Genomic DNA, 27,515 nt, shown 5'->3' with positions numbered 1-27,515 from the left:
ACTGTACAGGATGGACTTTTCAATAAGTCATTCCTGGTGTGTTTCTTGAAGTGACAATTGCTAAGTAATGTTTTATCTTTCTGAGATGTTTGGATCTGGATGCAAACAAGACACAGGTATTATATTGTCTGTCTACATTTATAAAAGTTCTCTTTAGCTGGAAATGGGGATGACTGAAGCACAGCCAGGAAAACTTTATTTGATATTTGGATGATTGCCATAAATAGAATTCAGCTAACACATGCCTTTGTCTGTTTTTGAAATTCAACTTTAAAAGGATTAATTTCTCAACCCTACCCTGCTGTGCAGAATCCTGAATATTAACAGCTTTTCTGAAGGTTAGTGGAACACTGCATTAACTGGTTTTTGTTCAGCTATGAATTGGTCTTTAATAGTAGAAGTTTTGGTACTAAGAGTTGTGTTTTAAAAAATGCAAGGAACAAATTTGACTTCTAATTTTTATTTTCAAGTACAAGAAATAATGATATTACAGTTTGGATAAAATATTGATGCCTTTGGTAATTAATAATTTATCACTGGTCATCTTTTTTTAAAATAGAAGTGGCTGTCTTTCAGCAGATTTTTTTGTCTTCACTCACACACTAGAGTGTGCATTTCAGAGTTGGAGTAGGTGCATTTGCAGGTAAGATTTGGATCTTACATTGTCCAGTGCTGCATCAACAGAGTGCTCAGATCCTCTGCTGATCCTTCGGTGAAGCTATGCCAACATGAACTTTTTAACCAAGATGTTTTCTAGTGCAGGTAGAAACAAGGCATCTGCCTTTCCCAATGTGCTCAGGAATTGTTTTGATTTAGAGTTTGCTTCTTTAGTCTGGAGCCAGAGGAGACTGGAAGGAAGATTTTCTGTTTGGCTGTGTAAGGCATTTCTGTACTTGCTGCAGCTTCTTTGAAAACCTCCCACTGCTGCTGTAGAATCAATGCAGCTCTGCTGCTGATAATAACAGGAGCACTGGTGGGAGACTTGCTTCCAGTCTTTTGGTGCTTTACCGTCTTCAGGTACTCTGAATTCAGGGTGGCAGACAGAGGGAGGGTATAGCACTCGGTGTTTTATTTCCACTCTCCTGTCCTTAATCATGCTACTCAAATGAAAACACATGATGAATTAGGAAGAATACCAGTTATCTTGCTGACATACTTTCATTTGAGTGTGAAAATTAGTGGTCCAGATAGAGCTGAGAAATTTATTTTGAATAAATTAATGCCAATAGGAGAAGAGGGAAGAAGTCTTTGTGTATTTCTCAATTAATCACATTATTTTGAGATGTATACTTGAAGACATTAAATAAAAACATTGTTTTAGTAAGTCTTTCCAAGCAGATAGAGCACAGGGCAAGACAAATTCAATTGTGCCCTGCTGATGGCTGGCTGAGGAGTCTAGGTGTTCTTCCTATGACTCAGTTTCTAGGGGTAATCAACTTTCTACAGCGTTTTAAGATGTGTCCATCAAGACTCTTATAAAGTGTATGGTGCCCTTTTACTCACTTTCACCAAGGGTAGGTTTTTCTTGCTCTTTGGCTTTTGCCATGCAGTTATGGTTAGATTTCTATGGTTAAATGTGACTTGGCAGAGTTAGGTTTGTGGATGAACTCAATGACTACAAACGTATTTTCCAACTAAATGATTCTATCTGGAAGAATTTTAAGAAATAACAGAGACTGAAACCATATGAATTAATAATAGCTTCATGACTTATCTGATTGCTGAAAACAGTTCTTTTCTTGGCTACATTACTGATTTCAAGGTACCAAAGCTAAATGCAGATGTTCCTGTTCACTGAAGCTAATGTACCACTTGTGTGTGTATAAGACTTGCTCATCTGTCTGGGATGCATCTGAAATGATGTCAAAGGTGCAGAGGTGTGTGAGAAACACCATTTGGATGCTTTCATATATCCAAAATGGAAGCTGTTCAGCTCTAGATTGAAATGAATTCCATTAGGAGGAATCCATTTCAAGCAGAAAGTATGTTAAGAGCTACTTCTGCTTACAAAAGCGCACATCATCACTTAAGAGGCTTGGAAGGATTTCAGATCTGCTTGTGCTTTTGCATTAAATTAATGATTTCTGGTCTTTTTATTCCTTTGCCCTTGCTTCATTGCTACTGTTTCTTTTTTTTAATTTTCCCATCATCCTGCCTGTTTGTCCCAGGTAGAGTCCTTGAGCCATCGCCTCCCTGCATGGGTGGCTTCAGGTGGGCTCTGTTTCGTTCTGTGTCTGCAGCACCATCTCTGCTTGGTCCATGGCTGGGAAGTGGAAGCAGGCTCTTCCCTGTTTACACTGAGCTATGCAGTTCAATTAGCTACATTTTATATAGCTCACTGAGGCATAACTTTCCCTTCAAGAGAGCCCTCTTCCAATGGGGCAGCTCTTTGACCTGCCTCTTGTGTGTGTGGTGACAGATTTTTGTGTCATTTGCATCCTGTTTGAATTCTTGTGCTTCATGAAAGGGGAAGCAAAGAGGACAAAACACGCTTATACAAATTTTGGGGTGTTTTTTTACCCTAGTGTGGTGGTGGAAAGGAATCTCCTGCAGGTCCCAAATATTATCTGGGCAACAGGTCCAAATGAAAAACCTGTTCCGGTGCCGTGACGAGCATGGCTGGGAGATGCGGAGGCTTGGTGAGCACCCTGGCCCTGCACCTCTGGGGCAGGACCTGCCAGCCTCTCTGCCTGGCCACCAGAGTCAAACTCTTGTACCTCCCAGGGTTTTCTTTGGAGGATGGTGTGTTCCCTTCTTGGAGACTTAATCTGAGTCTGAAGATGCGTGTAAACGAGTGGGGTGAGCAATTGAAAAGCAAAATGTGAGTCTTGAAAGACCGGGGTAGCTCAGAGTTCTGAGATGCATAAAGAAGTTTTCATACTCCTAATTTAATTTTAATTGTTAATCTCTTTATTTGCCATTAAATTCATCTTCAGCTAGTCTATTTTATGTTGTTAATTTAATTTATTTTCTTTTTATATCTATTTCCTATGGATTAACAGTATTATTCATTCAAAGGATATCTATCAAACAAAATTAATAAATAATTTGATGGCCCAGAACCCTTTTTAAAAATTATTACTTTTAGGAAATAGGTTAAACAGTTACTAGGTTATAGGGAGACAGTAAGAAAGAACTGAACAGCTCATCTCTCCTTGGTTTGATCTACATTAACTCCCTCATGTTGCTTGCTATAGCTCTCATCTGCTGCCTACACCACCTTCCCATTCCACAGTTAACTGTTTCTTTCTTGTTGTGAGCAGGAGAAATCTTGGTGAGGCCATTTGGGGGGAAAAAGTCAGTTTGTGGAAGGCTGCTTAAGCTGCTGCTTCTGGAGATTGAAGGTTACTGTATCAGTACCCATGCTGGAGAGTGAATAGGTGATGCAGCTCTTGTAATGCAAAACTTCTCTGCTTGAAAGTTGAAAGTGAGTCCATGTTTATACATTTGAATGTCTCATATTTAAAAATAAGAGTCATTATCTGTAGTGGCACACTAAATAAACTGCATTTTTCCCCCTTCAGAAACACTTTTCCTCTGGAGAATTCAGCAGCAGCAGTATCAGGCAGTTGCTCTTTGCAGAATATGTGATTTCTTTCCTGGCCCTGAATTTTTATCTTGCTGAAACAAATATTTTACCATTAAGAACACTTGGTCACATCTGGTATATCTTAAAAAGGGTTGCTTTTCCAAGAATAGCATGCAAACATGAAATCAGAATTATAAGCAGATGTTTGCTAATATGGCCATAGATAACCTTTCAGTTTCATGTTTAATTTTTTTAAATAACCATCTATAAAGAATGCAGATTAATAGAGAACAGAGATGATTTCTGTTAGTGATAATATGTTAACTTTACTGTGTTGCTGATGTTGTACTTAGTATTATAAAATAGCATTATTTATTGTATAAAATTGTCAGCTCCTGTTTACACAGGAAGAGACATTTTTGTCATTGCTCTTTTACAACCTGGAAATGTTTGCTTTTCTTCAAAGAACATAGGATGGTGATTATCTGTGTCAAAAAGACTTCTAATTTTGGCTTAATTCTTTCATTCATTGATAAAATACTTGAATGCTCTGGAATAGAGGGAATTTCTGGCTGACTTTTTGCCTTTGCATTTTTAGTGAGCTTGGCATGGCTCTTGCAGTTGGGCTGGTAAAAATGAGGTATTTGCTCCCTTGACCGCTGGCCTCAAAGAAACATCTTTTAGCTTATTGAAAAAAAAATCTGTTTCATAAGGCAGACCAGTAGCCTTTTGTTTTCCTCTTATAATATTCTCCTTTTAACTTTCTTAAATTAGTTTTGGATAGTTCAGTGTACAGATGCAGCTGACAATACTCTTCCTTCACTGAAAAGCCTGCCTGTCACTGCTGCAGCAGGAGACAAAGGCCTGTGCTATGCTGCCACTGCCTCTGCCCTTCCACAAGGGTCCTTGTCACAGTGGGACCTTAACTGGTGGCAAAATGTATCCAGATGCCATCACAGGGAAGGCATGACATGGGACAATGTCAGAAGTGTCCCTTAGCAGTAAGGGCTGTGGTCTCTGGATGCTCCAAGCATGAGACAATTGCCATCTGCTTTCTGCTGAGGTATCCAGCACGTCACGTCCTTAGGGCAGCTCGTGTTGGCAGTGACTGCTCATGAATCTGAAAAATGATTGTTCACAGAGGCAAGTTTGGGGAGGAGTGCAAGCTACCAAATCTTCTTACTCAGAGGATGAACCGTGTAAGGGAGAGGGGTGAAGTTCATTGGTGTGGTGCTGCCTGGGCTGTGCCACTTGCAGGACACTGCAAACCCCCTCTCCTGGCTCCAGAGACCTGTGCAGGACCAGTCAGCAACTGGGCAGGTGGAGTAGGGTGAGAAGGGTTAATTGCCAAAACAGGTTAATGTGAGCAAGCAATCAACCAGTACAGGGTGTATGTTTGGGGCTTTTTTTGGGTGTGTTTATTTTTTTTCATTTTAAGCTTAGAAACTTTAAAACATCTCACTTGATGATGATATTGACATTCCTCACAAATAGAGATGTACACAAGTGTAGCAAGTACATCTCAGCATCCAAATTTGCAGATGACGTAAAAGAACTGTTTGGGAAAGATAGTACAGCACTGAGAATTCATTAGAGCATTGCTTGCGTTATAGTTGAAATACCTTCAAAGAGAAACTAACAATTGAAATAAGTTCTGAAGCAGAAGAGCCTTGCAGGCATTAGAGAAGGGTTGGGTAGCAGCTTATGTGTTAGCAAAATATCTCCAGCTAGAATATTATTTTACATCCCTGTTGAGCAGTTTTCTCCCTTGGTAATTTACAAATGGAAAATAAAATTTGGAATTATAGCTGATTAGATATTGTGAGTTCTCAACAAAGCATGTTTGTGTTCTGTATGCAGTTATTACAGAGTTGCTGGGTACAACTTGGTAGATGAATTTGAGTTATCTTTTGTGTTCAAGCAATTTAGCCTCTGCTTTTTTTGTATGAAGAATGAACTATGTTCTCCTCCAACTACAGCACTCCTTAGATAAAGGATATTTTATGTTATTTTTTTAACCAGTAATTATTTTTTTAATTTTATAGTGAAAATTAAACTAATTTAATCAAGTATAGCCTGTACAAAAGATTTTGATTTTGCCAGTTGTGATTGTGTAGACTGCATTCTGGTTTAAATAAGCAGTGTTGCTATTCTCAATTCTGAAGACAGAAACCCAGCTATTCTCTCTGTCTTCTTTTCCTTCCCCTGGTTCACTTATTTGTACATGTTCAAGTACTTTGGCCCTTTCAATCCTAGATGTGAATCTGTGATTCTTGCTAACAGATTGCCTGGGCTTGTTCTGAAAAATGATGTGGAGGCAATACTGGAGCATTTTGCTAGTGCCATGCTCTTTTGATGGGAAACTGGGGCAAGGAGAGGCAGAGGCACTGAGATTCTGCCTTTTGCTTTCCCTTAGGATACTGGGAAGCTCCCTAATGTGGCCACCCTTTGGCAGGTGTGACCAATGATTCCCTACTGTCAAGCAGTGTTCTTAAAACTACTTTTGTTTTGAAATTTTGAGATCATAGGCTGTGTTTATCAGCCTACAAGGCTTTGTGAATATGAAATGTTGTCTTTAAGTTTGGGAAATATCCATTAAACCACTTAGATGCAAGTTAAAGGGAAATTTGTTTAATTGTATCTCAGCCTTTCAGTAGATCCACATTGTTTGGTGTACTTTTAATAATGGTCATTATTTCAAGATATTGTCACCTTGAACCTAAATCATATTAATGACATTGATAATCTTTAAACTTGTAATACTCCTGAGTGATGAAAATAATGTTGTTGTTTTTTATTTTCTTGCTTCTAGATATAATGTTGTATTTGAAATGACTAGAACTAACAAATAGATGAAGCTTGGAAATGGGTATGGGTGAAATAAAGCTGAAATAAAATTTGAGAAATGCTGAAAGGTCAGAATTTCTTTGGGCATATGTCAGCTCTGCCTTGGGGTGAAAGGGGAGCTGATGCTTTAAAAAGTTGGATCATTTGTTTGCTAACCTGTGGCAGAGTAGTAGAGACAAGACTCGGGTGTGAGAAGTATTTCACTGATTATGTGGATGGTTGTGGTTAGATCTATTGCTAATACAGTATCTAAATATTGCCAATACAGTGTATAGTATAATCAGGTCTAAAGGGTACCACAAGCAGGTTCAATTAGAAATGCATAGGTTTGTAATCTTTGGCCTGCAGAATGCACAATTACAAGGCTACAAAGCACCTCTGTGGATACTTTTGGATTTTATTTCTCACGTGACCAGATCTTAGTGCAGGTACTCACCTCTCCAAAAGTGTGTGTTCCCTGTCTTCAGACTGGATGTACCCTGCAGGCATCTCTGCCTGGGGAAAGGGTGAGGGTGCGACCCAGGTGGAAGCTGCCTGCAACTTTAGGGGACCAGCTGGCCCAGACTCCAGCATTTTGTATCCTTTTGCAGGCTCATCTGTACCAAAGTCAGTCCCAGTCATCACAGCTTCCCTGTCTCTGGAATGCATTCATTATGTGGACATACAGACAGTTCCTCCTTGAATTCCCACCTGGCATTCTAATCTTAGGGAAAATCACATTTCCAATCAGAGACAATGGCAAGGGAGTGGGTGCCTGTGTGGGGGGAATAGGACTCAAAGACCTGACTTTCTTTCCTTGCTGTCACCCAGCTGCTGCAGGGCATTTCTGCTGGGTTAAAAATACTTGATTTTGCAATATTTTTCTGAAGTGAATAGCTATTAAATTGCTCATACTTCCAGCTTTAACTGCATTTTAACAAACAATGTTTTGGGTAGTCAGCCTCGATGAAGCGTTGTTTGCAGGGTTTTCAGCTGTGGCTGTCTGTGGGAGGCTGCCAGTGCTGGTTTCCAGAGGGACTTCAGCACACCCACTCTTGACTCACTCCTTCCCTGTTTTAGGTTTCCTGAAGTTCCTGTGCTGTGATGCCCCGGAATGCCTCATGGCAGAGCCGCCCGGCCGCCCCGCTGGAGCGTGGCGCTGCCCTGTAGAGAGCTGGGTAAGTGAAACCTCATCCTGGGCCTGGAAAATGCTGCCCACCCCATGGCCCATCCTCACAAACCTGGTGACGTGGGCTGGTCTCATCACACATCTTGTGTGTCTTAGCACTCTCTCCTGGGTTCATGTGCATTGGAGGGCTGTTTGTTGGGAAGTGGTGGATGCATGTGTTTCTTATTTCTAGTATGCTTTGGGTCAGTTACCTCTGGAGAGGTGATTATGTGTTAGATGGGTAGATGGGGCAGAACTATCAGAAGCTGGAGATGCTCACTAAGTTGTGAATTATACCTTCATTCTCTCTATATATACATATATATATATACACAGAAGATAAGCACAGGGTGAGGAAGGTTGGTTAGAGGAGGTGCATCTGAAATGCCCTCTTTCTCCTCTCTTTAAAAAAATTAATTTCTGGAAAACTTTTTTTTTTTCCTGCCATGAACACTGCTGATTTCCTTCATGTGCTATGAGCCCCATCACATCTTCCATGTACTGCTAAAATTTGTTAGATGTGGCTACATCTAACAAATTTTATGTAATTATTACTTTTACCAATTATTATGTAATAATTACTTTCTATGTGTTACTTCACTTGTATCATTTCCCTCTTGCAAAAGTAAGGTGTGATGGGTGGCTGGAACCCCCTGTTTGACCCTCTAAGGGAGGCATTTGGCTGTTTTCTGTGCCTGAATTGGACTTGGAGTTTTCTTTATGATTTTATCAGTGATCACTATGTTGCTGGAGAGTCTTGGTGAGACACAGAAAACTCCGCTTACAATAGTCATAGTCATATTTGGGAATAAATCTGAACTGTGGACTTCTGGACCTAGATCCTTCTAACAGCCTTGGTAACAAGTCCCATGCATCTAAAGGAATAGCTCTAGGAATTGATCCAGCTGTCCAAGAGGAAGGGCAATTAAAGTACTCATTGACGCCTGATCATTTACTTTAACTGTATATATGGAAAGAAGGAGAGGTGTACCTGAAATGAAGAAATATTCTCTCGGTTTTTCTACAACAAAGAACTGTCTTGGGCAGTCTGAAGCCTGAAGAGCAAGCACAGCTAAGAAGAAATTATCCTGTTTTATACTGATATTGCAGTCTGATGCTGGGACAGTTCCTCAGACCTTTGGTTTAGGAAACTTGTAGATTATTGATGGACTGTTGCCTTTGGGATTTCATTTAGTTTCTGACAAGAATGGGTTTTGATTCTCTGAATTCCCCAAGGCCAAATACTTACTTTTTTGATCTGCTACTGTAGTTGCTTTAGGAAGTGCCATCTCACTTATCCAGTGGTGGACATTCATCATTAGTGTCTGAAATAAGGGGTAGAGATGCTGCTGATTTTGAAAAATAGTCTGATTCCCAGGAAATGATCTTTAAAAGCTATGTTGCTAACTGATTATTTCCTGTCTTGTCCCATCATCTTGTTTGGGAGAAGATGATTGCAAAGAAGAGGCTTTTCTGTCTAGAGGCCCACAAATTCAGAGGAAGTCTGAGCCCGTTGTCCTGCCTTCCCCAGGGGTGGAAGCTGAATGGCTGAGAGATCTGTCTGCATGGTCAGGGCTAATAAGTTATTTTGTCAAACTGGACCACTTTGTGATCTTGAAAGCACTGTCTGTGGGCTGTTCTGGTGCTTGAGGGCTGGGGCACTGGAGCAATGTCTCTGGAGGATTTGCAGCAGTGGTGGGTGATGGTTGTTGCTGAGAAGAAATGTGAATTGTTGTGTCATCCGTGCTGATGTGAAGCTGTGTGTGAAATCATTGTCAGCAGAGCAGTATCAGTACATTGGCAACAATCATTTGAACTGATGACCAGGTCCTGTTCAGGCAAAATAAATGTTTTGAGGTTTGTGGTTGCAATCCGTGCCCCCAGAGGGATTGTACTCTTATTTGCCTCTTGGGTGGATGTCAGCAACCTGCTCCTCTCATCTTGAGATCTGACCAGTAGAGTTACCTTATCATCAGGTTTTGTGATGCTCTTAGCTCAAATGTTTGAAGCTGTGTCTGTTCACCATACTTTGCATTTCTTACTGGCTGTCTTGACAGGCTGAGTTTAAATTCACCTTACTGCTGTGTTTGTAGTTCTGAAGGGACAGACTCTGAGTCACTCCAAGACACCTTCTTTGAATCTGAAGCACTTTTTAAAAGAAGGTTTCGTATGTGAAAATTACCTCTCCTTTGGGATTTTGCTTCCAGCCAAAGCTGGGAGATAGCAAAGCTTTGAAGTGGGGTCTAGGAAGGTGGTGTCTCAGTCTTTATCTCTGGTTAGTGACACTACAGCATTTTGTATCTGCTTTAAGGAAATATTTTCAGGTTTTTTTAAAAAACTATTTCCACAGTTTATTATTCACTTCATTAATTTTATTTGGAAGAGGGTGGATGTAGTTTAGCAGAAATTTGCTTTGTGGCTGTTTCTAATGATGCAAACACTTTCCAGTAGTAGATTTTTTTGGGGGGTCACTTGATTCACACATACCAGCCATAACTGGCATTCACTGTGTGTTGATTCTTGTTTTTGAAAATAACTGATTTTGATCAGTTTGGTTATACCAGATGAAATAGGTTTATTTTAGGCAACCTCATCTCAAAATGAGAATGGCTATGTGGTGGAGTAAAGCTGTAGCACGTGGAAGTTTCCCAGCCTTGGCTGAACTGGTGTGGATTCTCAGCAGTGAGCTGGAGTTTTGCTGCAGCCCAGTACAGTGATTTTAGGAGCTGAAAGGACCAACTCCAGTAGCTGGGTTAGCTGGAGTTGAAAGCTGTTGAGCAGCTTGAGCTTCATCAACCTGGCACTACTCTACCTCTCCCTCCCTGGCACCACTCCTGGGCTTGCTCTTGAACAACCCTGTGAAAATGATGGGATTAAAGGGAATCTTGTGATTCTTTGTGGCTACTTACTGGTATTTTCTTGCTGCTATGAATATTCACTACATAGATTGCATTAGTTGCATTACATGCTCATCATTTACCAAACTTGCATGTTCAGAGGGTGTTTTTCTTTCCACTTCTGCTTTTCAAATTGTTTTTTCTGAGTGTGGTGGGGAGTGTATGTGTGTGCTCCTGGTACCTTTTACCTCAAGTTTTCCTTCTGAGTCCTTATCTCTGCATATATATTTATGTTGGGTGTTTGTATTTTAAATGCCCAAGTTGGAAATTGACTTTCCTTGATAGTGTGCCTAAGGTATTTGCACTGTGTCTTTCCTGTGCCTGTGTGCATAAGCAAAACAGTTGTACCTGATAAACAATTTTGACTTTCTCTCAATCATTTAAATGAGTCAGAATTCTTTTTCTTTACAGATTTTGCCTTTGCCAGTGTGTTGTTCTCAGGATTGTTTTCTCTCCTTGTTCTTTTGTGTGTCTTGTGTGTTTTTTGCATTTCTCTTCTGCTTTCACCTTCCTTTGGAAATCAAAGGAAACATCTTAGTTTGTGGTACTTCCTTATCAGCCCTTTCATACTTTTAAAAATTTTAATTCCTTCCTTTCTTTCAGGGATAACTGCAACCTTTGCCCATCCTGTGACTGGATACTTGTGTCACAGATGTTCTTGTGAGGTGCTTGAATTGTATGGGGGGAAACTGCATCCTGAACAAATGCCCAATTTCCTGATCTTTTAAGTTCTATCTTGTTTTTTAAAAAAGTATTTTACAAAGTACGTGTATGTGTGAACATCTTTACTTCATCAGTTTGGATTCTTTCTCACACCTGGCAAGTCAAGAGACTTGGCACTGAGAGCATTTCCTTATCTCTGCAACCTTTTGCATATATATATTAAGTAAATTTTGCAAAATATTCTTCTGAGGAGTGCAACATCCTGAGAGAGGCAAATGACCTGTAAAAAGAAATGCTGTAAGACTCTTTTTACCTTTTGTGCTCCAAGATGTAGTTCTTAGTAGCTCCTGGATCCTGACACACTGAAGAGAGCTGTGATAAAGAGGTTCTGTGTTCCTCCTTATTTTTTCATGCTGGAGCAGATTCATTTACCACTTGCTGTAGCCTCAGTTCTGTAGCCCTCAGCACTGCCCTAGTACATTTTTGGTGTAATCATAAAGCTGTCTGTTTTAATTGGAGACTTAAATTTATCTGCTCTTTGAGATGATGGTTCCACCCTTTCCTCCCCAGGCTGTAAAAATGCCATGTCTTCCACTGCAATGTCCATAAGGAGACTGCCAACCATCACAGTGACCTCAGAGGCTGGGCACAGTGCTTGCCAGGGGCACGACCTGGGCAGTGTTAGCACAGTAAGTGTATGACCCCTCAGGGTGAGCCCCAGGGCACCATGCTTCTCCTTTGGCAATGAGCCTTTTCCCATTTTAAAGGCAGAGACATCTGCACATGAGGATGAAAACAGACCCCAGCTTGTAGCCTGAGAAGCAGAATCCTCACCCAGCTGGGTGTTGATTCCCATCATCAAGAGCTGAGGAGGTGGGTTTTTTTTTTTCTTTCCCTCACTCTATTCAAGAGGATTTACAGAATCTTCTGAGGAGGAGAAAAGTGTTGTCTTTTAACATAGCAAGCCCTGAGGTGGCATCTTGAGGAACTGCTTGATTTCTTCGTCTGTGTTACTCCTGAGCTGCAAAGGTGTCTTGGACTCTGCCCATCTGGTTACTCCTTCCAAGAAGGATGTTTGCTTTCCTCTTGGATAGGGGAGGGTGGATTCATGACCTTTGTGAACTTGAGGAGGGTAGGTAGTTTTGCAGTGAGCTATAGAAGAATGTGTATTTTTAGCAGTGGGGAGTGTAATTAGGGAAACACATTGGATCCTAGTCTGAAGCTGAAGTCCTTTCCATTAATGTAAGATATGAGGGCCAAACACGGGGGTATCAGGATAGAGAGGTTTCCCATTGCTGCTGTGAGGAAGTTTTATTTGCTCAATGTCCCCCAGGTAATGATCAGCTGGTGTTTGTTATTCCTGCAGCACTGACATTGGTGTGAGTCTGCTGTGATGTACAGGGCCTCCTGCCCAAATCAGGATGAGATCTGATATTTTGTGTCAGTAGCTTGAACCTCGGACCAACCCCTCACTTCTGCATTTTCTCCTGAAGGTGTTTTGTGTCTCTCTTATCTTCACCATTTCAGGAAACATCCCAACCTGCACTGCCAGTGCTCCTCTGCAGAGTGTTTATTGTTGGAAAGGCTTTGCATTCTCCCTCAAAGCTCCCTCCTGGTTTTGTGTCAACTTTCTCTCTGAATTTTCTGTTTGATTGGTTTTCTACTGCTAGTTTTCTACCTAACTCTGAAGCTAAAGTATTATTCCTACAGCTTTTTAGTTTTCAGGAGGGTCTAGGGGCATGCTATGAAACTCCTGATGTTTTTGATTGCTGGCCACAGCCTAGGAGAGGTCAGTAGCATCACTTATCCTCTGCTAAACACTGGGAGTCTCCCATCCAGTTTCTGCCATGAACTGAGGCATTGCTGAAGTATCAAGAGGTTATTTGCCCTTTGAATGTTGAGGGAGACAGAAATGATTTATCAACTTTTTTCTTGAAAATATCTGTCGAGATGCACGGAGCAGAATGCAGGGCTGTCAGTGCCACCCAGGTTAAGAAGAACATGTTGTGGAGCAGTGTGATGCACAAGCAAATGCTGTAAAATGCAGCAGGTGTCAGTCAGTAACATCTTGTACTGGGTTGTTTTAAAATTACCCTTTGGCCTATCCCAGCATTTGGGAAAAAAAAAAAAAACAAACAACGAGTGCTGGAATTTTGATGATGAGACAATGTGAGGAAAATGTTACAGCAGTCAGGTTTGTCAGTGATGTTCAAATGCTCTGTACCATTTTTATTTCTATCTTAATTTTAAATTAACTGCTTCTGTAATATACAGTCCTGACTACTTTAGATCCAATATGGCTTCAGGACAAATATCTTCAATACAGATTCCTTCTGGTGTATTCTTTTTCTGTTAAAATAATCAAGATTTAAAAAGAATGCATGGAGAATGGTCATAGCTCCAGAGTGGATGTGAATGCTGAGCAGTCATAAGGGCAGTGCTGGAAAGTACTTGTGTAAATAAAATGTACTTAGATTTAGGGTGGGTTTTTAAAAAAGACTAAAAAACCCCCAAACCCACAAACCTGGGAGTTCTAGAAGGCTTGGAAGCATCTAGAACTGCACTCATTGTGATGAGTAATTATGGTATTTACTCTCAGAGAAGAGCATGGTTAGTAGGGACTTTGTCTTGAAAATTATTTTTAACATGATGAAGAATGTCTCATCTGTCTGTTTCTTTTCCATGTCTATACTATTTGTGTCTTTCATTTCTTTTATTAGTAAATGAGAGAGGAAAAATGGGAATAACTTCAGGAAATACATGAAGGCACAGTAAACAGTACTATGGGAACAGTAAATAAAGCATCTGCTTTTGATTTTTCTGTGAAATCAAGAAGTAACTGGAGCAAAACACTTGTTGGATATTTTTTCACTTCTATATCTGCTGTCACGCTTCCCCTGCTTCTTAGAGTTTCTCTTTTTCGCAAAACAGTCACTTCATTGAAACCAAGACTGAAGCCTACAAAGGAGCCACAGTGAACGAATAATAAAGGACAGAGATTCCAAATGTTGTTGATCTGGGCTGGATTTTTCTGCAGCGTTTGTGCCTGGTTTGGGATCCGGCTGTGACCCTTCCGGGGCCTGTGGCTCTGTGGGCTCCACTCATTTGCTGGTGAGAAATTAATGTAAACCTGGCAGGTAGTTCACCATTTTCACAGGTGGAATGGGTCTGTGGCATAACCTAGGGAGGTGAACTGGGGGTGTTTAGCTTTTTGCTGGATTATTTGTTCTTTGGCTCCCCTCCAGCCCGTGCCCTGTCCGCACACTGATTAAGGCTCCTGTCACAGCAGAGCAGCCGGCATGGGGCTCTGCCTGAAACTCTTCCCTGATCTAGGAGTGCATCCTGTTTGGGGCTGTGTGCCTGGCAGGGGCTGGTCCCTGACCATGGGGCAGTGCTGAGTCTGAGGGCAACCTCATGGTGTTGTTTTGGAGCCAGAGCACAGACCTGATACAGCTGCAGTCAGCAATGGGACACCCAAATCCCATGTGCCTGACACACTTCCTGACACTTCCCTCCTCCTGAGGTATGTACCAGGGAGCTGGTGGATTTATGGCTTGCAGATCAAGGCTTGCCAGACTTGCCAGCATGGCATTAGTGAGTACTCTTTTACTACATTTTAGTGGTATCCTTGTTTGTTGTTCCAAGCTTGTTGCTGCAAAATGGTATTAAAAGGGAAATAAAAATGGGGACCTTTTTTAAAGCATGAAAGATTTTAAGCAAAACCCATATATTTGTCTACCAACTTTTAATGTTTCTATTCCTTTAATATTAAGGGCTAAAAGTCTATTGTTTTGGGGTTTTTTGGGAACTTTTAAAATTTGAGTCTCTTCTGCAAACATCAGACTTGAAGAACTAAGACTTTGAAAGAGCCAGATGATATTGTGAAACTCTTGAGGGAAAAATATGATGCTTTATCTAACACTGTAGATAGCTCCTCAAAGTACTCCCTCTGCTTCCACATCCTTTTATTCTGGTACATGAAAGAGAAACCTGAGCCAATACAGAATTACAGAACTAGGTTACAAACCTGTAGCTAGGCCATTTGTAGTTAAAGCATCAGAATTTTATTTTATATGCTTATTTTGGTTTAAAAATTGTATGCATTCGGAAAACTGTCTCTTCCCATGACAGTTCTTTCTTTCAAGTAATTAATGCAAGACAGTAAGCTGCAGAGACAATGAATTGTAAAATTTCATTGCTGGTTTACAACAAGAATTTGAACCTCATCCATCTGTCATCAAAAAAAAAAAAAAAAAGCCTTTCAAAAAGCAGATGGTCTTGTAACTAAAACAGATCTGAATTCTGGCAGACAGGGTGAGAAATATGCCTTGTGAGAACAGGGGAAAAACTGCACTGGGAACTGTTCATCTTGGTGGAGTGCTCCAGCCATGAATATCTTTGCTAATTCTGCCTTGCACAATAGTGGGCAAAATCAGTAACTTCCCCTCCAGCACAGCTTGTATGCTCTTTTTCTGAGAGGTGTCATTTCCTAATAGGTATTTTATAAGCAACTTAAGTGCACTTTCTGCATGTTAATAACAAGGGTTTCTGCATAGAAAGGATTTAATTCTAAGTGGAAATCATGGATTAGCATTGCAAGTACCTCCTCCAAAACAAAACTCTCTACTTACAGTGCTATGTTTATGTACAAGCAGTTGGTCTTATGGCTGGTCTTTAGCAAGACTCTTAAATTAACAACCCAATTAATAAATAATGCCCGCTCTCCATCATTTAATGATACTTTGAATGACAACAAAAAAAAAAAAATCATCCTCAAAATTGCTAGAGGCTTGTTTCTGCCTATTACTCTGCTTTACCTAGGTGAAGTTGCAGCTGTATAATTTCATTCAGGATTCATTCTCTGGGAATCTCTAAGTTATTTAATCAGCTTCATCAGATTCACTGGCTGCAATGAATAAGTAAACTCAGTGTTGCTTGCATGTGTGCCACAGGTACCGCTGGTAACTGAAATTCCTAGGGGCTGTCTGTGTCTTTTGCATGATTTGGAGTTCAGCAGCCCAGCACACTATTAAAATAATTTTTGTAGTGACTGTCTACTCAAAATCACATTAAGCCTGCTTTCAGGCAACAGAAATGCTCTCTGGAGTTATTGCAGCCTCTTAATTGACAGCTATTGGTTTTTTCAATAGTACATAATGGGAAATTTTCCTCAGTTTAGAAATACAGTAGTAGTTCAACACATCCACATTTATTGTAGGAAAATCATTAACTATTTTAGGCCTAGTCTTTGGTCCATCCTATGTTTAAAAACAGGTCAGAAATCTGAAGTCAAGATTTTGATAACTGCTCAATTGCTATCTCTTTATGTCCCAAAAAGCAGGAAGATGATCATGAACAGCAAAGTCGGTAGCATCATGTGGAGTCTTTGGGTGGGAGCCTCCTTCATGCAGTGCAGTGCTGGTTTGTGATGCTGACTAAAGCTGAAAGCTGGGAAAGCTCTGTGTAGTCCCTTGGGATGAGTTTTATGCCAGAGAGGCAGCACTTGCCATGGAAATAGGAGAAAAGCCCAACAAAAATCTTTTGCATGATTGATGAATATATTGTTTGGTTGAAGGGAGCCATCCTCCTTTTCCACCTCTCTTGTGGTAGTACTTCTTTTTAGTGTTGCTCTGTCTCTTGCATGCATGCAGCATGAGTTTAAAAAATGGGCACAGCAAATACTTTTCCAACTATCCCAAGGAAAACAGTACAACTGCCCAACCTGATAACTCTGTCTCTGGCTCTTTAACCAAATGAGAAGATGTGAAACTTTAACCATCAGAAGATGTGAAAAACCTTAAAATAGTGCTGTGTACACAGGAATGCTTATTCCAGAGCCATCAGTATTACTATACTCAGGGACCTGAGAACACTCATAGCTCCTGCAATCTTCATCCTCTTATGTATCCCACATTATACTTATGGGAATCTGAAAGTATGTGAGCTTTTAGTCTCATTATAATATATTAATAAAATATGTGAATATTGGTGTGTGGGCTTTTCTTGCACTGCTGATACAGTTCTGTGGCTATTGTATCAATGTGCTTTAAAAATTATTCCTTATAATGCATGTTACAACATTTCAGTGACCCACCTACTGAAATGTCCTTACCTTAATAAGTAAAATGTCTGAAGGAAGAAATCAAATTTCAAATCTAATCTTTGCCTCACAGCAGAATTTGAACTGTGGCTAGAGGGGCTCCCTCGATGCTGAAGGTGCTTAGGTACATCCTTTGCTGAAGGTACATCCTTTGGCATCAGTAACAGGTTTGTGGAACTGTTTGGTGGTACTGTTGGGTTTTGTTTGTTGTGACCACTTGCCTGGAACAAGAGCCCCCCCGTCACACCCCTTGTTTTGCAGGGTGTGTATATTTTGATGCAGAGCCCCAAAGAAAGGTAAGGGGAAAGGGGAGACCCTGTCCTGGAGCACCTGGCACTCAGAGCATACTCCACAAGATCAGGATACGTGCTTAGGATCCCCTAATGATGGAAGGAATTGTATCCATGGACCAGACACCTGATCCAGTGGAAGATGCCGCTGCCTATGGAAGGGGATTTGAAATGAAATGATCTTTAAGGTCCCTCCCAATCCAAGCCATTCTATCACGTTCTGCCCAGCTCTTAAGTTTGATAGCTGAAAGAACAAGACAATGCCCCATTTCTCTCCAGCTCCTGTTAGCTACAGTCTTGTACAGGAGTGAAATGTCAGGACATGCAGCCATCTGGACCACAGTCACCTCCTCTGGCTGGAGAGAGGCCCAGCTGTCCACTCTCTTCTTCTTGTATTGGGACTGGATGCACAGATCTGAATTTCAGGGGCTTCATTCTCCAGCTGAAACCCAGACCAGTTCCTGCTGCAACGTGTTCTACAGTGGTACACCTTGTTTTGTGTCAAAGGGAGAGTTTAAACTTAAGGTTTTCTTTTTATTTTGGTGAAATGCCAATTTGAAGGGTTCCCAAGCTTGTGTGCACTGCTTTCTATGTGACACAGCTACCAAATAAAATCAATAAAAGTTGAAGAGCCCTGGTTGTAGTGTTGAGGTACAGTGTGGCATGAGTATGTTAACATGTACTTGGTTTTTCTTATTGTCTATTTATATTTGCTTTTGTTTAAGTGTTTTGCCCTATTTAAAATTATTCTTGCTTCTCTTTGGGATGCTTGCATATGTTGATCTTCTTGGTCTTTTTTATTGCAGTTTCTTGGTTCTTTTTGAGTAAGCAGAAATGTTGCAGCTGTCCAGGTTAGTCATCACTGCTGCAGCGCTAGCCTCAGATGTGTTGGGTTTTTGAGGACAAGATAATCAGTAAAGCCAGAATAGAACTGCTTCCTCTCTCTCCTTTGACTTCTCTGCTAACAAATCACAGCAAACTGCTGTTGGCAGTGGGAGGGGACTGCAGGGTGTGAGGGCAGGCGAGCCCACAGGGCTGCTGTGGGATGCAGACGAGCCCCAGAGAGGACGTGTAGAGCTGGCCCAGCCCCACTTCCCAGATGTGCACCTGATCCTTTTGTCACATCTCTGCTATGTTGTGGCAGTGCTTAGGCAGAGAAGTGAAGCTTCAGAATCCAGAGCATGTGGATGCTGTGATTTGAAAGTTTACCTCTAGTTTTCTGTCAGTCCTGTGTGAACCTTGCTCTCAGATGTTTATTTTCCATACAGCTCCGGGAGTGCCTTCAGATCGCATTTCAATGTTGAATTTTTTTGTGGTCAGTCAGAATGTGCTGTATTTGTCAGAACTATTTTATTCAGGTCTGCTAATGGACTCAAGAGGAAAATTGATTTTGCAATTCTATGCAGGTCTCAGAATCTTCTTTGTCAGACTAATTTATCAGAGTTTGAACCCGGCTCCCTGGCTGTTGTCATTCACACTCCTCAAGAGTGCATTTGTCAGGCTGTTGATGCAGTAATTTCTTGAAAGTATTAGTGGAAAAATTTAGTTTTGAGATAGGACTAGTAAAGGAAGGGGAAGTAGAAATGCATAGGCATTTTTGCTGTCATAAGTTTCTGTGAATTTTTTGAAGGAAAATGAGTTCTAGGTCACATTTGGATGTGCACTTTTTTTTTTTTCTTTTCTTAAAAGGAGAAAATTGAAACCTGTTGAAAATCTGTTAAGGCATCATGTCTGAGGACCACAGCCTCTGAAGGACCTCATCTCTCATCTAATTTCTCCATAAGATGTTGTATTATAGATCTTATATCTATATATTCTATTTTCTTGAGATATTTTTATGCATTATTTATATGTACACATTTATATTTAAGATATTTCTGTGTTTAGGCATCTCTGATGCATCCAAGAGCAATTTTAAGCTACTAAGCAAATAATATGGTGACTATTTTTCAGGATGTGGTGCTGCTTAGAAATTTTATACCTTTAGTATGTTGTGTAGCGATACTTTTGCAGTAAGTATTCAGTATAAGTTAGATTATGGATTGAGGAACAAGATCCTGCATTAGCAAGCTAAAATTCTGCAGGCTCATTCTTTGTTAAGCCCCAGCCTTTCATGGACAAGGCATTTGAAAAAGGAGAAAAAAACCTGTGGTTATCTTACAGCAAAGGATTAAAACTATCCCACACTGGTCTGGGAAACAGTGTGGCCATGAGGGAGAGGGTGATAAATTCAGCTGACTTTAATTTGCCAGAAGTCATCCTGTCTTCTCCTTTAATATTAGCTGTTGGAGAGCTGTGATTAAGTGCTCTTCCTCCTGATAAGGGCTTACTGAGAAGTGGCTGACAGGTAGAAACAGCAGCCAGTTCCCGCATGTTTTAGGAGGTGTTTGCAGACGGCCGGCATCTCCTGTCAGCGCTGCTGATAAGCGCTAAGGCAAAGAGCCACCCAGAACGTGTCTGGGCCAGATCAGCTGTGCCATGCACAACGTGCTAATTGTCACAAATTGGCTACTCTTGGTGGCCATGACAGGGTGAGAGTCTATGGTGGGCTTTTTATAGTCTAGTTCTCGCATACTTAGCTTGTACCAGTTTTATCCTGGGAACAAGCATTTAGAATTTTTTTGTGCTTTGGCAGCAAATTTTTGTTAACCTTAGAAATACTGTTGAGTAACTATGGTATAAAGCAGTTTTATTTAAAACTAATTTAAAAGGGCAAGAAAAGTTCTGGAATACAATATGAAGAACTTTTTTATTGTTAAAAGTGTTTTAAAAACATTTTAGGAAATATTTATTTTTCCTTTCCAGGACCTTGTAAAGTCGGAAATTCCTTCTATCAAAAAAAACCTATCCTCCAAAAGCTGATAACAGTTTGTCACATCACCTCAGAGATGGGTCAGATACCCTCCCCCATCGACACTAAAATACTGTTAGAACAGGTCAAGCCCATGAGATGGGGGTCTAAGGAGTCATATACAGAAATGGGCAGGAGAGGGAATTTTGTGTGTTCTCTGTGTGAAAGCACTTGGGAGAACGAAGCCCTTCTGTTTAAGGGGGGAGCTGGGGCACCGTTCAGCTGTGTTTGGAGTGGAGGGAGGTGCTGGGCCTTTCCTGGTGTGGAGGTTCCCCTGTGGCACCTGCTGCTGTGCACCAGCCCTCCTGCGTGGCAGGGACGCTGGTGTGGTACCACTGCTGCCAGCAGTGATTGTGCTGACCCGTCAGACTTCGACAAAACTCAGCTTTAGGCTGCAGGGCAAACATAGCTGGTGTTTCTGAATATCCTTTCTTTTCATTGTCAGGAGCCACAAGGCACTTCTAACACAGGTCAGAGAAATGGGAATGGAGAAAGGAGGTTTGCTCCCTGCTCGTGTTACAGCAAATAAGCATCCTGGCACAATAAGGGCTGCCTCTGCTTGTCCCAAGCTAAAGTCACATAAGAAATGCTGGTTCATGCTACTAGCTGCTTGTCCTTTCCCAGCCAATTTACGATTTACATCCTAGGAGCCTCCTGGGTATGTTCATTTCTCTTAGAAATACAAAGCTGTTACCTTTCTTCATTTGTCCAGCTGCAATTCAGAAAGAAGAATGAGGGAGGGACACAGGCACAGGAGCTGAATACAAACGTGAGGGCAAGAAAGTTTCACAGTACTATTCTTTGCTATAATATAGCAAATAATAAAGTGCTCGGCAGTCATAACACTACATGTTTGCTGTGTTGGGAAAATTGACAAACACTGAGAGAAGGAACGGTATTAAGAGAAAACAATGCTTTGGCAGGTTTGATTTCTGTCCAGGAGCCACAGAAAATGAGGAGAGTAAATAAACAGAAGTGAGAAGATCCTGTATAGTCAAATTGTGCAAAATTGCCTTGTCAATGGAAAGAGGGTGAATGGAGATGGCAGGATGTTTAAATGGATTTGAACAGCACCTAAGGCAGGAAACAAAGAAAAATGCTTAGCAATTGAAAGGGTGTTGAGGTATTTTTGTTGGTTTCATTTTGTTTTGTTTTTTTTTCTAATTTTTTTAGTCTATTATATTCCCACTGGTAGAATTCTGTATTGGTCTTTCATCTAGCAAAAGTGATGGTTACAGAAATGGTCACTGTAATACTGTGTGAAGCATGAGAGAAATGCAAGAACAGTCTGAAGGAAAAAAAGGAGTTTATTCTGATTAAGAAAAGCAGTGGAGGGATTGCCATTCAAATTTCAAGATGCAAAGCTGCATGCACTCCTTATTTACTCAGTCTTTTTTTTCTTTTTATTTCATTCTCTTCCCTCCCCCCCTTTTTTTTTCTTTCTCTTTTTAAACTTTTTTTAAATGGAGTATTAAATGTCAGTAAATAATTGTTATATAATCCTTGAAGAATCACACTCTTTAGAGTTTAACTTTATAGATTTAATCTGGCTTAAATCACAATTAATGAGGTGAGTCCATAAAAGTACTTGTAGAGATATCGGTGATTTCGTGATTTTACTATTTATGTAGTTTAAATTTTCCTAATACAGACTTTCTTTTGCAGTTTTCCACTGGGTTTCAACATAAATAGCACAGAAATATTAGAGATACACTCTCTTAGAATAAACCTTTTTATTGGCATTTTTATCTGCTTATTCTGAATTCACCATTTGGGGCTTTTTCTTGCAAGCTCTGCTAAGCTTGCTGAGTTGTGGCACACTTTCAGGAGCAATGAGTTGCCCTGTGGTCTGTGGTCTGAGCTTCTGCACATCTTCTGGTGGGCCACAGGGAAACCAGAACTGCTTGTGTTTCCACAAATGTGCTTACACCCTCCTGGCTCTGGCTTGGTGTCTGTGAGGGCCACGAGCACCTGGATTCAGGTGCCTAAGCCAGGATTCAGTGCAACTGACATGTTGTTGGCCAAATGTATTTGGGTTGGTTTCTATCTGGGTTTTCTTGCTGTTCTCAGAAGCTACAGAAGTTCTCAGCAGCAGAGATGCTCTGAGGGACAGTCAAAGCTTGAAGGCTGTACAGAGCCCTCTGCTTTTTGTGAAGATGTGACATTTCTTACCCATGTGGTCATAAGGCTGGGACTTTAGAAGGAATGTTCTCTTCTCCAGATCAGGTGTGCTGGGGCTCATCCATGTGCTGGGACTGATCACAGGCTGTCAGTTCTCCATCCTGCTACACCATCAGTGCTGTCCATGTAACACAGGTGTTCCACCTGTGGGACAAACATTCTCTGGCATGTCTTCAGAGCCATCGGGCTTGAAGTGGGATTGAGGGAGAAATGGAATATTTCATGCAATGCAGGAGTTCAGACTAGGTGGTTGAGTAGTCCTTCCTGGCCTTAACCTCCATGGCCTTGACTTTGAGGACTGATTTGGTGCTGTGCCCTGCAGAAGGGTATGGCCCACTTTGGAAGCATTTTCTAGGCTAACTAGCAAGATGGAATAACTCCCAGTTGCACAAATCATTAGAGGCCTTCAGTGGTACTCACAGATAACTAAACAAAATGGGCCTTGTCCTTTCCTTGTAGCTGCTGAAAGGTTGCCAGGGAATTACTGAAATAAATGTGACCCCCCCACACACATCCTTCTCTTATCCACTTTTAACTTGAAGATTTATGCTGTCAGAGCTCTACATCAGTTTTCATTTTTGATGAGATTTCTTGCTCCTTTTTCTGCATACTTACATATTTTAAATGATTCTGGAGGGTTACAAGTTTTACTTTGATCAAATATCAGAAGTTATTAGTGGCTACTTGCTGCTATTTTACTACAAAACTATCACACAGAGGAATTGAATTCTTGACTTTTATTTCTGAAGCATCTCAATAGTTTGCTAAATTTGGCATTAGCAATGAAGTGCAGATTAATTACAATGTCCTTCAAAGTACAGTACAGTGTAACTTGCTTCAAAACCTGTATGAAGTGAGGATAAGTGTGAGGAGGATCCTTCAATACTCATAATGTACTAGGTGATGATCTATTCTGTGTTCTAAATGTCTGGTAGGAGCTCCAAACTCCCGTTCTAATAATTTCCATGTAAAAACCACTCCTGTTTCCTCAGTTGGTACAAAAATACAGATTTGGATTCCATTGCCTACTGTCAAACAGAACTTAGATCTGGTGGTTAACAATGGTTTAAAACACTTTTTCTCCCAATGCTGTTTCAAGAAGAGACAATTTTGCAATGCCATTGGCATATTTTACTGGTTTTCTTTGAAAAGGTTATATTCATGTCTTATTTTAAAAAAAGCAAAATGTTCTGACTGGTGCTCTTGGTGCAACAAAAGTAACCTCAAGCTATACAAAAAATCCTATTTCCACATTAAAGTAAAAAATCCAAAGAAGTGCAGATCACCAGAAAGAAGAACTGAATTTTCTAGGCTCCCTTTATTTTGTCTGCTGAGGTTTAATAACTGCTTCAGGCAAACCCAGATTTTAGTGGAACTGAAGACTCAGTCTCAGTCTGCAGCAATTCTGGAGTTTTTTGACCTCTGAGTGCTCTGCATATTGCAGTGTTTGAAGGAAGACAACAACAAACTTTGCAGGCCTTCTATTTCCCTGGCTTTGTTCCTTCCCTCCTCCCTGTTTTTGACCTCCTCTGCTGTTCCCAGATGCATTAGAAAGAACGTGAATCTTCCTGCTCCTCTGCTTAAAGAAACTTGACCACAAACTTGAGCTATGAACCATCCCATGGGATCTTTGGAGGGAAAGGTGGTGAAGGGGCTTCACAAAGCCCTTTATGAAGGGGTCACAAAGCCACAAACGTGTGTAGTGTCACCTGCAGCTGGTCATTGGCTACTGGCTGTGATGTTGAAATGCTTTGGTTGAATTCTGGTAGCTATTGAGATTTTACCCAGTTGTTTGTGTTGCTATCTGCAGTTTCATCTCCAGCTCTTGTGATTGTGGGAGATGCAGCATTAGTTCCACAAGTGCCAATAATTCTTTGCCTTTGTCATTACTGAAAAAATGTGAATATGTGATGATTGAATAAAAACCCCTCTGGGGTTTCCTTTGCTAAACCCCACCTTTTTCTTGTGTCACGATATTTTTTCCAGTGCTTAGGCTTGGGAGCACTGTTCACAATCAGTGAACAGCATAAACATGCTGGTTTTAGGTGCTGATTTTGTGAGTTGGAGACCTGACTCCCTTAATTTTCAGTGAATAAAGAGCTTTATATGATGAAACTGCTTAATGGTGAACTGATTTTTCTCATTGGTGGGAAACCATTTTTGTTACTCTCATTATGGTTGTGACTCTAGCAGAACTGTCAGAAAACAGTTGAGGTGTGCAGGAAAATATACATTTTGTACTAGATTCATAACTCTGCTTTCAAATGGTCCAGTCCAGATGCCATACAATAAATTAAATAGAAAGTATATCAAGTGTATTATTATGCAAAGGATAGACAAATCTACTGTGCCATACATCAGTTTTGTAGTCTTGCACCCTGCACATGCCAATTCTGAAAGTAAATATTTTGAGGTCTGGTCATAATTTTGTTCATTCTCAAAACCTCTCTGCAGTTTTAACTTGAACTGAGATGATTTTTTCCTCCAAAGACAGCTTCACTTACAAGCTTTCTAATGTGATAATTAGCACTCACCTAGGAAATCCAGAGAGGGAAACTGGGTGAACCAATTTGCTGAAAATTGCTTTGGAAATTCCTGTAAATATAATGTGAATGTTGTGCAATTCCTCAGAACTTTCAATGATCCTGATTATTGATTATATTTTGATAAATTGAATCTATTACACTAAAATGGTTTAATTTAATTTTTTTTAAAAATGCATACTTTATGTGAAACTGTATCAGTCTTGTCATTACTTCTTGTTGACCACTCTCTTCTTAACTGTGAAGAGAGGCACTGTGAAGCCCAGATACCCAGAAACATGGCTCTGTGACATGCTGAAAAGGACTCTGCTGCAGATGTGCCTACCCAAATTAAATGGCAAAGCATTTACCAGTCTTCCCCTTCTTCTACTGTTTTCTTAAGTGCATTGGTGTGGGGAAACATAACACATCCTCTTGTCTTTGCTGGGGCATGGTCAAACTCTGGCTATCTACATTTTATGCTGATGGGCAGTGGCAGGTGTTCGCCATTAGATCTGTCAGTCTCCTTTCCCAGAGCTGATCTTGACCTGATTTCTCTGTGCAATCAATTCATATAAAACCAGATGCCAACAATCTCTATTAACTGTGAATTAAATTCTTATCAAAATGAATTGCCCCTATTTGGGGTGAAACAAACAGCCCATGTCACTTGCTTCAAAAAGTGTACCATCTGTCTGACAGAGCTGATTTCCCAGAAGTGGCACTAAAAATGTCTGCATGTCTACAGAGGAGCACATAATTTGCCTTAGGAAGGAAAAAAAAAAAACCCTCTTGCTGTTATGCTGAAAGAAAGTGAAAGAAAGTTATGCTTCTGAAAGTTATGCTGATTGGTAAGGTGATTTATTGTCCAGAATGCCTGAAGATGAGTGGTGTGTGTGGGATTGTTTGTGGGGTGGGATTCCTTCTCCTGCGGGTGTGAGAAGGGCTGCGTTATGAACCTTGTGTGTGCACTCTACTCTTACTCCTCTTGATTCCAGCAACACTAACTTTTATAACCATAAAACACAATTATCCCTTAGACATGCCTGGTACTGTTGTGGGAGTAGTTCTGAAGCAAAATGACTGTAATATAGCTGAATGGAGAGCTCAGGTGGTTTCTCTTAAAATTGCAGGGTGGGTCATGTTCAAAAAAGAGTCAAATATTAAATGAGGGGTGAAAATACATTGCATTAGAGCCTGGATTCTGTAAGTAAGTTGTTGAGGACTATAATCTGGTTTCTTCAATGAGTATTAATCCTAATCATGTATGATATGGTGGTGAGTAATAGTAGTTAAGCTAAGATCAGGAGTCCAATTTTCATCATATTTCTAGGAAATATAAGACGTAGTGTTGCATAGCAACAGCTGGAGGTATAGCAATATTTGCACTTGAAAATGTTTAGTGCTTTGGGAAGCATTAGGTGGCTGATGAGGTAGGCAGTGAGGAAATGGTATTATTCTCTCTTAGGGAACTGGTTTAAATGCAGTCTTGGTTTTACTGGCTGAAGAACATTAACATCCAAATAACTAGCTAGATGTCTGCAAAATGAGTTACTGGTCCCAGTCCAGTTTTCAGAGCACCCATATTCACATTTCAAAAACTATTTCTGTAACTGGCAGTGCTGCTGGTGTGCTCTGAAGGCAAATCAGACGCAAACAGCCATGGAGGCAGCCACAGATCTCTCTTCTACAGAGTACCCCTGCCTGGTTGCAGAGGACTTCCTGCTCTGGTCCTACTACCAAACTGAGGTGTTTCTTCTCTTTGTAGCTTGCAACTTTTCTCTACAGCTGTGTGTGAACTTGAGGGCACATTATTTAACTTTTGTAAGATCCTGATATTTTTGTTGTACTTTGTTTTAACTATAGGTGCTTTGAATAAAAGAGGCTGCCTAGGATATTTTCCATCTTTTGAGATCCTCCTAAAACATTTTACACTTAAGTTTTTCAGAATGAGATGTGAGTTCCCATTGAAGGTAAGAGTTTCCCAGAAATGTGCAATCTCTGCCAAACCATCTGTTTTCAGAAGGTCTGTGTTCTTCTCACCTGGAAATAGGAGGTCTGAAATAAACCAGGAAACCATCCAAAGATGCAGAGGAGCAAAGCTGCCGGAATGACATAACAAGAATTTGGAGTACCCTAAATGCAGTTTGGTACATTAGCTGTTCATTGCTCAAAATTTAACAACTTTTTGTCAGGAGAGGTTGTCAGATGCTCAGTAGGACATGAGCATGTTGTAGCCAGGCTGAGGGGTGTTGTAGAGTAACAATGAGCAAAAGGCATAAAAATAGGAAGCTAACAGCATAAGACAGTCATAGAAGTGCTGGCTATGTTTTTTGCACGCATCTAGTTTTACCTTTCTTACTAATATTTAATATGCTTTAAAAGAAGTATGTGTAGTAGATAATCTCCAGGGTAAATCCAGTAGAACTGGGAGGTGTGGAAGGGCTCAAAGGTGTCCTTTTCCCTATGAAGATTTCACTCAATGCCA

At 40.6% G+C, this 27,515-nt stretch overlaps 1 protein-coding gene across 1 annotated transcript in view; it reads left to right on the top strand.

The window, feature by feature from the left end:
• KIAA1217 (KIAA1217 ortholog) overlaps positions 1-27,515 on the top strand; it is a 356,326-nt gene that overhangs the window by 13,348 nt on the left and 315,463 nt on the right. The window contains exon 2 of the mRNA XM_030226706.2: positions 7,436-7,533. Within this exon, the coding sequence (XP_030082566.2) occupies positions 7,470-7,533 (64 nt within the window). The 5' untranslated portion in view covers positions 7,436-7,469. The remainder of the gene's footprint in view (positions 1-7,435; positions 7,534-27,515) is intronic.

Source organism: Serinus canaria, chromosome 2, assembly GCF_022539315.1.
Source record: "Serinus canaria isolate serCan28SL12 chromosome 2, serCan2020, whole genome shotgun sequence".
NCBI lineage: Eukaryota > Metazoa > Chordata > Aves > Passeriformes > Fringillidae > Serinus > Serinus canaria.
Note: the sequence above shows the minus strand (reverse complement) of the source record. Positions and strands in the feature narration are given on the sequence as shown.